Source organism: Xiphophorus maculatus, chromosome 15 (genome assembly GCF_002775205.1).
Source record: "Xiphophorus maculatus strain JP 163 A chromosome 15, X_maculatus-5.0-male, whole genome shotgun sequence".
In the NCBI taxonomy this organism is placed as follows: domain Eukaryota; kingdom Metazoa; phylum Chordata; class Actinopteri; order Cyprinodontiformes; family Poeciliidae; genus Xiphophorus; species Xiphophorus maculatus.
In genome coordinates this window covers 5741160-5755616 of record NC_036457.1, presented here as the reverse complement: position 1 = coordinate 5755616, position 14457 = coordinate 5741160, and the positions used below count along the sequence as shown (strand labels likewise).

Sequence of the window (14457 nt, the reverse complement as noted above, 5' to 3'; positions counted from 1 at the left end):
GTTGCTATGGTAACAGGCCTGGTTTCAGGTTTTAAAAAGTATTTGTCACTAGTGGTCCGCGGGCGCCCCCTAGTGGGCCGACAGGTACTGCATGTTAACAGTTTATTTGCCATGATGTCAGCTCATAGTGCTACGCTACAGCTAGCTTACCGAAGGATTGTCTTTAAAACTAATAATTGATAAATAACTGAAGGCCAGGTCACTAAAAAGAAAACCTGAAGGTTTGCAGAACTTTTGTTTTTGAACATTATTACGATGCATAGCATGCCACAGGCATGCAGATCTAGGTCTGTGACTTTGCTGAATGCGATACGATGGTGACGGTGTGTGGACAGTGCTGCGCCCCACGCTGCATCTCAACACCTAAAATAAAGTTATTTGCATTGGGCTATCTTCTGTCTGAAAGAAAATGTTTGTGCTTATTGTGTTTCAAAATTACTAACAGCCCTAAAATGTTAATGCACACAACACTTGGTAGTAAAAAACATTTTTGATTTCCGTGCGTTTCATGTAAATAACTCAAAACGCCACAGGTCAACTTGTTCATGGTTTTATTGTGGCCAGTCACATTTGCAAAAAATGCCACCTTTTCACTTCAGGAGGAACAAAGAAAATGAGTTAAGAGACGAATAATTTAATTTCAGGTTGTATATATTTAGATGTTTTGTTATTGTGAGGTAATGAGTGGTTCATGAGTGTTTGATAAACTCGTCTAAACTTCCAAAATATCCATTCAGTCACCTGAATATTAAAAACAAAGCATTTATTATAGCGCTTAAAACGTTAAATGTTGCATTCAGTTGACTCTCTTTCCTGTGTTTTGGAAATTTGACAGCCATTTTTCTCGTCTTGGTTTGCATCTGTTGCTATGGTTCTGTCGGTCCGACATGCAAGGCTATTTCTATGGACACAGATCAGGAGGACACAGGCAGTGTAGGTGGGAGACATCAGCAGGTTTCTGCGTTAGATCGAACAAAGACGCCGAGGGAGGAAAAGGAGGATTAGGAAGATTTTAAACAGAGAGAAGCAGGAGCCGGAAACAGATGGAATGTGAGAGTGAGAGACTGAAGTGTTTTCAAAGTGAGACGCAGTTTGGCTTTAATGCAAATTCACCTTTTAACACAGAAAGTTGGGATTTAGGTAACAAGGCTGTTTTACTGCATCATGTAATTATCTAAAAACCCGACTTGGTGTGAATAAATAAAACAGAATTAGGTATTTTGTGAAGAATTAACTGATGCCACTGAGGTGTAGATTCACAAATATCACTGTCATCAATAAGAAAAAGTAAACAAATGAGTCAAACCAAATGCAGCATTTGCATTAATTCGTTAAATTGTGAAGAGGAGCCGGCGGACGGCGCTGACCTCGTTCAAATGTGGTCTGGGTCGCATATGGTGGCTTCTCTTTTAGCGGCCTGAACACAAATGTGCTCTGGACTTCATTCAGCCGTCGCCCACGCATCTGCTGTGCCTCCGCTGACTAACCGGCAAAGTTTTAGACAAGATTTGTCCAGAAATGTTTTTAAAAATGTGTGAAACAGAGCTTGAGTCAGTTACACAATTTATTCGCTTTCCATTTAGTCGGCAGACTCTTTAGTTCAAACACGATCGATTGCAGTTTTATTGTTAACAAAACTATATAAGTTCACAGGAGTTTTAAAACAATATTTTGGTTAAATACTTTATTTAAATTTTATGCTACTCCTACTGTTTTGTCAAAAGCCGTTTTATTTTAGTACAGGGGTGGGCAATCCTGGTCCTCGAGGGCCGGTGTCCTGCAACTCTTAGATGTCTCCCTGGTCCAACACACTTGAATCCAACAGCTGAATCACCTCCTAAGTGCAGTCAGGTTCTCCAGAGTCCTGCTAATGACCTCATTATTTGACTCAGGTGTGTTGAAGTAGAGATGCATCTAAAAGTTGCAGGAGACCGGCCCTCGAGGCCTGGAGTTGCCCACCCCTGTTTTAGTATGTTACAATCTAGATATGGCATTTATTGCACACCACAAAAACATTATAAAACTCTAATGTAATAAAATAAATACGAAGGTTTTATTTTGTGTCTTAAGTGTTTTTAAAAAGCCTGAATGTCAAATATAATCAGACAAGAAATAATCAAAAATAGAAATAGATTCTATTAACTTTTTAAAACCCCACGTAAAACGCAACAAGGCAATAGATACAACATATCCGTTCTATCTATTACCTGTACATATAATTTATTGGGTTATTTGATTATATTTTAAGTTAATAAAATAATAAAATTAGTTAATTGTGTTTAAAACAGATCAAAGGAGCATTTTTGGAAACATTTAAATATTTCCAAACCCTCAAAACTCTACCAGTAGACATCCTCATCATCACAACAAAAAAAACTCATTTTTAAAAATATTTTTAACTTTTTTTGAAAATTTTTTTTTTAGCAGGATTATAATACTGTAAAACTGATTGCTTTAACTTGTGGTGAAACTGCTAGTTTGAACATTAGTTTAAGAAGGCAGAATTGAACCAAAAACCAGAAAGATTAAAAATTGTATGTTGAAGTAAAGCAGGAGTGTCAGCCATTTTTGTTTTGGCCCAAATCAGGATCATCAATGCTCTGAAAGGGCCGGTTGTACCAGAATGTATCAATAAAACCTGTTCACAAACTGTTAATATTTAATTTTGAGAATTCATTGATATTTTATCAAACATCTTTTCAGTCCTTCCAGGATTCTGTGATTTTTTGCAATAAAAATCAAATTGTTTGTGATACTAATTTGGAAATATTTGCGCTTATTTATGACAGTAAATGCGACTTTTTATTACTCGCTTTATAGATCATGGACTATAATCTGACATCAATTACAGCTGAGGCAGCTGTTTAGTACAAGTAAGAACGTTTTTGACCATTTTTGTGAAAAATTTGCAATAAGCTCCCAATTATGTTTTAGCGCACAAAAGTGCAGAGGGTTTGTTGGTTTTGTGTGAATTTGCACAATAATTCTGAAGAAACTGGAGGGACTGATTGATATAATTTGGCAGTAAACAGAAATAAATTGCATCGATTTGATTGATAACATAAAATATAATCACACATTTAGTCTAGAATTTGGAGGGCCACATAAAAAGCTACGGAAGGCCAGATTTAGCCCACAGGCCTCGAGTTTGACACATGACGTAAAGTGCTGATGTTGATGTCATTGATTATGTTGACTGGTCTAAGCAGTATTATTAGTAAATTAAACCAATCAAAAACATCAGTAAACGAGATATTTAATTGTTCATGATTATTGGCACCTTTGGATTTCCATCATGGTGATTTAAATTCATGTAGCTGCCAATGAAAGTCCTGCAACAGTAGTGAAGAAATGCGTTGTTAATATATAAAGGAAAACATAAGGTAGGGTTCTGAAATCAAGAATTACTGACGTTGAAGATATTTTTTTCCCAAAGATCGTTTACAACGTCTCTGACTTTTATTCTCTTTTCTTCATATAAATGTATTTCCAAAATGAACAGAGGATAATTTTAAAGGCCTTGATTTACATTTATTTGATCAGCAGTGGAGCTCTGGAGTCAAAAAACATCAGATCCTTATCATTTCACATCCTTAACTTTTTATTATTATTCTCTCTTATATCATCTGTTACATAATGAAGCCAGGTTTGGAGGAATGTAGCTATCAGGTGACTCATGTTCTCTCTCAAACTCATGTCTCTGCCTATATCTGAATGTAAAATGAAACTTTGTAGAAACATAAACCTGCTGGAGAAGAAAAATGACTGTGTGAGCTGATGGTCGGATTTTTTACAAATAAAAGAATATGAGATAAACGGTGCAGATTAATACCAGCTGTAATTTTAGCCGCTGTCCAAAGTTCACTGAATATTCAATCAAACTCATCATGTGACGTCATAGTTTTATGTTTTATAGTGGTTCACCACAGAGTGGGAGTGATTGTGGAGCACGTGTGTCAAAGTCGAGGCCCGTGGGGAAAATCCGGTCCACTGTAGCTTTTTATGTGGCCCTCTAGATTCTAAACACTAAGTGTGATTAAATATTATGTTATCTATCAAATGAATGTAGTTTTTATCTGTTTACTGCCAAATTATGTCAATCAGTCCCTCCAGTTTCTTGAGAATTATCGTGGAAATGTATGCAAAATCAACAAATTGTGCTAAAATCTGGGAGTTTATTGGAGATTTTTCTCAAAAATTGTCAAAAATCTTCTTACATTCTTACTAACAGTTGCCTCGGCTTTAATTAATGTCAGATTATAGTCCATGGTTTATACAGAGAGTATTAAAAAGTCGCATTTACCATCATAAATAAGCGCAAATATTGGAAATATTACCAGATTAGTGACGACACACTTTGATTTTTATTGCAAAAATTCACAAAGAGAATCACAAACTCCTGGAGGGCCTGAAAATATGTTCAATAATAATATTTAATTGTAAGAATTCATTGATATTTTAACAGTTTGTGCACAGGTTTTATCAATACATTCTGGCACAACCGGCTCTTTGCTTTAAAAGTAATTTTTACCCGAATAATGCAAAGCTGGCCATTTTAATGTACTTTTAATGCAAGTTTTAGTGCAACTTTGCATTGAAAGTGTCATTATTTACTGAATGACACTTCATGACAACAGTCATAGACATTCATGAAGACTGGTATTAAATTTATGACAGTATTATGCACACCCCATCACATGTTACCATTCAGTCTTCTGAAAACTGCTTTTTCTAGTTACTGATGATTTATTAGATCTGAAATGAGCGTAAAATTCTGACTCCAGCCTTTTGTAACCTCTAGGCTTCATTATGTTAAAGTCTGATAACCAGGCATCGAGGTTCTTTAGGTTCTAGTTAGTTGTTTTGCAAAGACCAACGCCTGCTTTCATGTTATCACAGATCCCGCTTTTCACTAAATATTGTTATCTGTTGACGTCTGATCAGCTTAAGATACCATCTGGGGCTAAAATCGATTTCACTTCCACCCCAGGCAGGATTTATGTGGCAAGACCTGAAAAGATCAGCTATTATTGCTGATATCAATCACGCTCATGGTCAAACATAAAGGCATCCGTCGCTGAGCCTTCACTTCAAGCTGACATTCACATTTCCTTCTCTTATCCATCTGCGTCACAGTCGCTGTGTTCTCCGAAACGCCAGCCGGACTCGGTCTGACGGACACAAAGCCCTCCTGTAGCTGCGGCGGGTTGACCTCACTCACTTTTCATACAGCCAAGATATCAAGGACAACTGCAGATGGTGCCGATGAAGGCCGAGTGTAAAGCAGGAGAGTAAAGTGAGCAGCAGCGACCGACGGCGTACATTGTCTCCCGCTGACTGTCCGTCTGCGTATGGCAGGCTCAATTAAAAATAGACATTACTATAATAAGAAGGAGATCTAACAAAAATGAAACATGAGCTTCCAGGCTGCTGGTCGTGTCCCATATTTCCTCTGAAAACCAGAAACAGCATTCAACTGTTTGAGAAAACTGCAGCTCAGATAATGAAATCAAAATCCTGGTGCGTACTTTTATTCTTAATAGGGCGGCCTTCAAAATAATTTTATGTTGCGTCCAGCCGATGTTAAAAAAATGGTGTAAATTTGATGCCATCAAAAGATTCTGACGCAGGTCATCACTTCTTGTAATTCTTTTTAGTGAATTAGTTGACAATTATTAATATAATTGTCAAGTAATTCAGTATATATATACATACTTTCCAAGCAAAAAAAAAAGTAACTTCCTGTTCTGAGGGGGCGGGGCTTAGATGACATTGGACTATGATGACAGGATCGTCAGGGATGCAACCAGGATCATTCATACTAAGCTTGGTGCCAGTTGACCTTTTTATGTGAACGTTATAGCGTTTCATTTGTTTTGGCGAGTACGCCAAGTTCGCCGCTCCGCCACGCCCCCTGAACATATACAAAAAGTCAATTTTTTTGATAACTTTTAAACCCCCATGCCTCAACTGCATTCTGACCAAGAATGAAGCCGATAGGTCAAAATCCCTAGGAGTAGTTTGTTAAAGTTCGACGTGAGTAAAAGTGAAAAATTGCCAAAATTTGACCTTTGACCCAAAATGGCCACCTCCCTGTGCATTTTAGAGGGTACCTCCAAGAGACTTTTTTTCTTGATTTGGGGGGATCTACCTACATACCGAGTTTCAGATCTCTACGACCTACGGTTTCTCCCATCTCACGTTAGGGGGCGCTGTAGAGCAGTTTGGCCACGCCCACTTGCAATTCCACCGGAATCCAAAGATTTTCCTCGGGGAAACAATTTTCTGTCAAGTTTGGTGAGTTTTTGAATGATAAAGCCTCCAAAAGGCCACGTAAAGTGGAGCGCATTGGTTGTCATGGCGGAGCGGGCCGAGTTTCTAAGAGTGTGACGTCGCGTGCAAAGGATCAGCACTTAACCTGTCATTTTTCTTACAGTTCTTCTGTTTTCTCAAATTTGTAGGCGGTTGTTATTTTTTTTGACGTGTCCCAGTTTTGTTGTCTGTTTTCTTTAATAGCTAAAATGTTTCTGTTCTTCTCCTTCTACCTCACAGAAAAGGGCCGACTTACTGTTACCTCTCTGTTTTGCATTTAAGAATTTTTAGCTTGCTTTTTGAACAAAGGCAGCCTTTCATCATGTTGTGTAAAAATACCCACAGCGGCCTTTTATTCCATCCGAAGTGACATCCTTCTGCAGCGCTGCGGAGATAACCACATGCATGAAGCGGGCAGAGTGGTGCTTCACACCTGACACTGTGTCCTTGTTGTGCTGGATGTTGTGATTTAACTCTGAGCTTTCTGCTGCAGCGTTGTGCCTCGTTCAACACCACAAGTTTTCTCTTTTATTTATTTTTTTTATGAGTTTTAGCACCCTGATTCTGTTTATTAATAACACTTTCTCGGTGTCTGTGGAGTGTTGCACACCAGAGCTATTGCTGTTAATGTTGTGAAAAGTTGGTGCTGCTGTAGCTCTCCAACAGTTCACACAAAGATGCTGATTGACTTCCAAAACATTTCCAGATGTTATTGCAGCAAAGTGACGGATCAGTTGAAACAGATGCTCATGACGTTATTTCTGTTTGTCTTCCAGGGGATTCGTTCACTCAGTTCCGGTTTGCAGAAGAGAAGGACTGGGAGATGGATCCATTCGCAGCCAATCAGGTCAAACTCTGCTTTCGCTTTCATTAACCTAAATCAGGGGTGTTCAAACTGTGGCCCGGGGGCCATTTGTGGCACTTGGACTGATTTTGTACGGCCCCCAATTACGATTCAAAAATGCTACAAATTTGACCCATATTTGCAGATGGAGAGTTTCAATTTGTAAACGGGGTAAAATTATTACTGACATAATTTTCTTATAAAGTATTTGCCTTTTTATATCCGAGCTTTAAGAAAAAGTACAACCACGTTTATCCAGAGACTTTCATGCACCACTTGCATAAAATCAGATTTTATGCTTTCTTAAATTAGGTTAAATGTATCCTTATGTGATTTATTTTTCTCATATGGACCTATTTGTGTCTTTAATAAAGTTAATAAATGATGGCAAGCCTTTTGAAAGAATGTGAACCAAATCCTGTTACTACTGAAAATAAATATATTCAGTCGAGCCCAAAAGAAACTGATGATCAGATCTTCATATATATCAAAACTGCAAAATCTGCCACAGGGCTGTTGTTGAGGAAAATAAAATTTTTTTGTAAATTTCTGCCAAAAATCTTGGACATTTTGGATGTTTGAAATTCAGAAATTTCCAAATTTTTTCTAGAAAATATCTGAGATCAATCACGAGATTTACTCTGCCTTTTAACTTTTGTTAAAGTCCCTTCCAAGTTTTGGATCTACAGTAAATATCCAAATCGAAAGAATTTAAAATGAAAATCGGGTTACTTTTATTTTGGGCTTTTTTGAGTCTAGAATTTCGGCCCACATGTGAAAAGGCTTGGACACTTCTGACCTGAACCAATTCTAAATCTCAGTCGAGATCACCAGGATATAGACTTTGAAAAGCTGTGGAATAATCTAGCTGCTCAAAATCTGTCTCTGTCTGGCCGAACGCTGAGATTAACCAACACTAGTTTTGGTGAAAAGCCACAGGGACGTTTACTGAGAGTAAAAATAAATACATATCCTTGAAGAAGCAGGCTTTCATGACGTACAAAGTTGAAATTATCTGAAATAATCTCAAAGGTTTTCTTGAAAAATAACTTTGTTTGAAGGAAAACACAGCTTCCTCGTCAATTTAAAAACCCAGATTATGAAACTGCCACCGCCGTGTTTCAGCCTGGATGTGGTGATGCAGTGTTGATATTACATCCTGTCAGAATAACACGAGATCTTCCCTTTGTTCCCATGCTGAAGATTTGACCTGAGCAGTAAATCTGAGTATTATTGTCTAAATTCACATAAGCATGGAAAATGAATAAAACAATGTTGCAGTTAAAATAAATTACCATTAAAGTCTCATAATTACATCAAATTTAGTAATTAAAAAAAAATAAATACTTTGCATATTACCGATAGCAGCTCATTTTGATCAACATCTAGTTCAACAAATATTTTCATGAAATAAATTATTTGTTTTTAATATTTTTCATTTATACTTGATGCCTATTATGGATCCAAATCTTTAAGCAATAAACTGTCAGTTGTTTCTAATAATCGTTTATTGCCTAATGTAAAGTCGTTACAACTTCGAAGTTTTTAAGCTAACATGATTTTTGTTTTATGGCTGCTTTGAATCTTTTCCTTTCAGAGGCGTTTGATTCTGATCATTTTCTCCGTTTTCTTTATTTTTTAATCGTCAGGTGTCAGCGGTGCTTTTGGACCTCCCTGCTCTCGCCCAGAGTCTCCAACAAGTTCCTCTCCACCGGAGACTGAATCTAGAAGCTGAACTGGTTCAGGTTGGAGCTTCTTCTTACGTCTCAGGTGGAATTGAAGTGGCAGAAATAAAGTTGTGGTGTAAAAGAAAATTAGGTTATCACTTAAAGATATTTCTGTCTTTTGGATTTTAAAACAAGTGTATAAAGAGAGTTATCTGGAAATAACCTTTAAGAAATGCTGCTTCTAAGAAGTTTTTGTTTGTTTTTTTTTAGCTATCATTAGCGTAGCTCTGTAAGAACATGGTGTACGGTTACTATTTGCTTTTAACTGTGTCTGTAACTTTAGAAAGGTTGAAAATGACTTCCAGTTATTCTGATCTGTGTTTTTAACTATTTATTTTATTTATTTACTCTTGGGCTCTTCATGATTCAGGTCTCGACACCAGTAGAGCTGCCAGCTGTGAGCCTCGCACCTAAACAGGAAGTACCCAAATTTCCTCCTCCGCCTGCTGCCTTTAAAGGCCTCAGCACCAGTCAGAAACCAGCAGTGGGCTTAAACTCCCAGGTTTCCTCTGTGGCTGTTAAACCTGAGGAGGAGGAGGATGATGAAGAGCTGGATGAGCTACTTGGTTTACAGAAACCCGGTTCAGATGACGCAGGACATCAGCTGATCTGCAGTCCGAACGAGGAGAGACGATCGCCAGAGAAAGGCGAGTTTTATTATCATCTGTTCTGCAGGTTGATGAAAAATGAAAAACCTTTCGGAAAATAATTTGCACCAATTTTAAAAATGTTGATTTTGGGTTTTTCATGGTGGAGAGGGATTCTTGAAACTTACAGAAGAGAAGAGTATGTTTGCTAATCTTGTTCATATGCAGTTGAAGTATGTTGAGCAGAATTATCAACAAGTCGTATCAAAACAGTAAATATGCTAATGCTTCACATGGTAACATTATGAGAACTATTATTAGAAAAATAAATATTTAGAGGGCAGAGCATTACAACTTAAAAATAAAGTCAGATTTTTATTTTGCTAGTTCACTTTTTCTGAAAAAGAAATTATGTAAATTATTTACAAAAAATTTAGTTTATTTGAATCATAAACCTAATTATATTAGGGCCAAGACTACAAGATGTTTTTGTTTACAAGAAAAAAGCCATTATTGTGGTTAATTCTTTGTAAAAGACACTGTTGTTTGCATAATTGTACCGATGACTTTTTAGCATATCAGCATAATTAAAAAAATATATATATTATTTGTAAAAATTGATGAGATGAACTTTCTTAATTTTAAAATTTAAATTATTCTCATAATTTAAAAAAAATTAATTTACTTAGCCCTGATATTATGTCACAGAGTAAACATGAATTCAAAGTCCAAATAATAAGAAGCTGAAAAACAAGATGGCGGCTCTGGCTGTGCTGATGTCAAAGTTTAACTTAAATATTCAAAAACCAAAAATAGATTTATCGCCCAGCCCTTTATATGTTATAGGGTAACTGAGATGCTTTAATCTTGTGTGGATTCAAGCTTCCTTCTACCTTAATATTTACTTTTAAAGGATTTGAAGAAGCGGCACCGGAAGAAAAAGTTTTAGACGAGGATATTGCCCCTCCAAAGCCTGCGGAGGTCAAAGAGTCGATGACTGAGGAGGACCTGGAGGACTGGCTGGACAGCATGATCTCCTGACCATGAAGAAGATGCACAATTTAAAGACCGGAGGTAAAACTGGGCCATCTGCTGAGAAGTTTGCAGAAATGTGTTGCGTTTCTTTGGCTGGAGACAGACGGCATGTTTCCGAAGTCAGAGGGTGTAGAGAGGACAGCGCATCCCAACCTTTGATGCAATGTGTGTTCAGTACCGTACGTTTCTCTGCCAGAGGCTGATGGTCAAACAGGCTACAGATGACACAATATATCATATTGCATCAGTTTATTATTTTCCTCCTACATACGTACAAATGGCCGCACAGTTTCAGCCAATAAATCATTGAACCGAGTTTCATAACTCTCCTCTGCTGTGGGGTTCGTCTACTGTGGAGAAGAAGTGCAGGGTGGGCAGGACACCACAGTGTAGGAACACAACCAAACTAAGCAACATTTACACAAGAAATGTCTAGATTTTATACAACAATTTTTTTTTGTTCATTTAAAAGCCAAAAAACCGATGTGATTAAGACCAGAACTAGAGCACTGCTTGTGTTAAGAGGAACAAAGATTCGTTTTTGCATAGTTAATTTTTCCAAAGGCACGTCGGTACTTGTTAAATACCTAACAGAGTCGTCTCTGGTCCTGACGGAACCACGTTCGTTTCGTTACACGCTTGAGCCAGCGTTGAAAAGGCAAATCATTTAACTCAATCAGCTCTGATCCATTCCAGGAGCAAACATCCACTCAGGTTCGTGGTGACGAGAAATTGTGCATTTACGGACATTCAGTCGTCATGCTGTAACCCTTAGCCGTGTTTCACATGTCTACACACAACACATGGTGGGTTTAAGCAAGTGGGAAAGGCAATGTGATTCAGAATCAAAGCAAAGAGATTTGCATAAATGAGCCGTCGTTACAGGACGTACAAGAAACTTGATGCACAAATCCGGAGCGTCCAGTGAGCGGTAGAATTCAAAATGCGTTCAGGTTCTGGTAACAGGGCGACGTGGAGTAGGGGAGGGGCGTTTGGGGCGGCGCCGGCGGTGGCCGCCCCCTCCTAACCCAGCTGGTCCTCGTATTGCTTACGGAAGCAGTCTCCGGCAGGGAAGAAGTCCCAGCATCTCTCCTGGTACATCTTCCACACGTACGACTCCTGGAAGAGGAAATGGGAAACGTTAGTGATGGGGAAACGAGGCGTCATGAAGCGTTTCGACCCCAAACTGCATTGATACTGAACACTGACACCTGCTGGACATTAAAAATCCCTACAGGCAAATGTAGTTGACAAATCTTATTGTATAGACTAGGTCATCAAATCAGTCTAAGTCATTGTATTTTATTGAATATTATATATTGTATTAAGTCATATTTTCAGTTAAATTCAAAATACATTTTATATTCTTACAGTCAATAAATAATGTGAACATGTAACAAGTGAACATATTCGCTTGTGAACAGTTTTTTTCTCTCACAAATTTTCATTAAAAAAAAGTTTTTCCAACATTTTGAAATTTAGTCTTGCGTTTTTTTGACACAACTTCTCCTGCTGTAGAAAAAAAATGAAGTAAACAATACATTTATATGAAATAATTTATAAAAAGCAACTGAGTAATTTGTAGAATATACCTGAGTTTATCCCAGGTGTATCCTTCACTCTGATGCCTGGCACTATAAGGCATCAGCATCGCAGAGGTGGATTTATTTAAATAAGTTCTGTCAAACATATGCAACACTTAACCTGCAGAACATAATGTGAAAGTAAAATAAGAGTCAATTTCAGCTGAATTTGGATTCAGATAGATCAAGTAGAAACTGAAAAGAACTGGATGAAACAACAACGAAGTGATAACCAATCCCTTATTTTCTGATGTAACATCAAAATGGTCCCAAACTACGAAACCTTTTAACGCTGTACCGTAAAGGATCAAGAATTATTTTGGCAAGTGCATCCAGTTGGGATGAAAACTTCAGCAAGGCGAGAAACACGTCTGATCAGACCAGTGGTGTCCAAACTTTCACAAAAGTTTGACTTTTTTATCTTATCTGATCAATACCATATTTTCCGGCACATTAAGCGAAACAAAAAAAACCAGGTCAGTCAAAACACAAAATCTTACCAAGTATTTTTGGTCTAGTTCAGTGTTTCTCAGCCGTTATCCAGGTCCCTAACCGGATCCGTCAAAGAATTTGTGGGCTACTTTGCACTGAATAACATTTTATTATTAATATTACTATTACTATTGTTGATGTTTTAATTTTTATGGTTGTTTCTGTAATTATTATCAAAAATAATTTCCCAGAGAACAGAAAGAGTGGAAAAACGTATTCTTGTTCTGTGTCATTTTCTGATGTTAGTTGTTAAATATTGCACAAAACGACCAGATAAAAGACGTACAATCTGCCAATAACTGCATCTACATTAATTATAGCTTCTGCTCTTCTCTGTATTTACTTTAGTTTCTTAGTTTATTCTTGCGTTTTGTTCTTCATTCAATTCCATTTAGTTTTCTTTGATTAGTATTATCCTCTCTTGGTTTATTGTTATGTTCTCTTTAGTTTCTTTCCTGTTGCTAGTTTTATTTCATCTTTTTTTTATTGACGCTCTCCACCAGTAATCTTCACTCGTCATGTTATCCACCTGCTGTGCCGCATCATGTGTTTCACCTAATTTGACACTCATATTGATTTTTCACTGTTCGCCGTCGGATTCTCTGATCCTGATTCACATCTAGTTTGTCGCTCAGTTCTACGTCCTGTTTCAGAGTTTTGCTTATTTATTTATTTTTTACCCCCCATGGTGCGGAGCGGTCGGGGAGCGTATCGATGGAGAAAAACAGACTGACGTAAACCTTTTAAAACAAGGGAAAAAATCCCCGTATTCTGATGATTAAAATTCAAAAGTGCTGGTATTACCGTTTCATACCGGATCACTTACAGCACCAATGTTAACTCTATAAAATGAACGCTCTCTGCCACGGTATCACCACAGACAGCGTGGAGGGATTTCTTTATTTAAACGGGGAAATGTATCCACACAGTGAGGGGATTGTGATTTTAGTCATTACATGTTTATAAGAGCGACATTCTGTTGTCCTACCATGGAAGTGGCCGAGCGGGCAGCATCCAGACGAACATTAAAACACTTTAATATACGTCACAGCACTGCCGAAACATATGTACAAAAATCCTCAATAAAACATAAAATATTTGAAAATGAGACACCAGACAAGTAAATCTGTCTGGTGTGACGCTGAACTGACGCGGTGAAGCTTCCAGTAGCAGGAGAACGGAGCTGCAGCAAGAAGCCAACAGAAACACTGAAGAGAAGAAGAGCTGCCGTCGATACAGTTGCAGCCAAGGATGTTTTAATGTTGCACAATACAGTTTTACCAAGTTGCTCAAAGTCTAAAACTGCTATTGTGCATTTAAGGTGTAAAGTTTACCTTGGAGCCAACGCCCCCCAAAGGAATCTCAGAGCCCCCCTCTTGAAAACATTTCCACCAGCGCCGTCCTCAGAACGCCCCCAGGGGGCGGTACTGCTCCCGTTAAGAAATGCTAGTCTAGTTTCTAGTGCTAATGTCTTACTTCACTTGAAATAAGACAAAACTAACTTAAAAGTAGCTTTGTAGCCACAAACAGAGGCTAGTTCCATTGGCAGATTATTTAACTTATAACAAGACATTTTTCCCAAATGATGTTCAATAATATTATTTAATTTTAATAATTGATTGATATTTTAACAGTTTGTGAACAGGTTTTATCAATACATTCTGGCACAACCGGCCCTTTAAGAGCACTGATCTGGATTTGGCCCAAAACTAAAATGTCCAAACTGCATCCTGTTGTTGAGGGCCACAAACGGCCCCCTAACCACATTTTGGACTCCGCTGGCTTAGTTTAAGTAGCTGCATTTCCATTGAATTCACAATTGTACAAAATGGGATTATGAACATAAAAAGAAACACTTGTTTCACAGGCCTGATCAA

General features: G+C 37.7%; 2 protein-coding genes across 5 annotated transcripts in view; one reads left to right on the top strand and one right to left on the bottom strand.

The window, feature by feature from the left end:
• Nucleotides 1-14457, top strand: part of aven (apoptosis and caspase activation inhibitor) — a 47795-nt gene that overhangs the window by 29033 nt on the left and 4305 nt on the right. Inside the window, exons 3-6 of the mRNA XM_005805202.2 lie at nt 7089-7159; nt 8806-8901; nt 9254-9530; nt 10384-10544. Of these exons, the coding sequence (XP_005805259.2) occupies nt 7089-7159; nt 8806-8901; nt 9254-9530; nt 10384-10511 (572 nt within the window). The 3' untranslated portion in view covers nt 10512-10544. The remainder of the gene's footprint in view (nt 1-7088; nt 7160-8805; nt 8902-9253; nt 9531-10383; nt 10545-14457) is intronic.
• LOC102222111 (ryanodine receptor 3) overlaps nt 10738-14457 on the bottom strand; it is a 136143-nt gene continuing 132423 nt past the window's right edge. For all 4 annotated transcript variants that reach the window (XM_023347902.1, XM_023347904.1, XM_023347903.1 and 1 more), the window contains one exon: nt 10738-11624. In XM_023347902.1, coding sequence (XP_023203670.1) covers nt 11529-11624 — 96 coding nt within the window. In that variant the 3' untranslated portion in view covers nt 10738-11528. The remainder of the gene's footprint in view (nt 11625-14457) is intronic.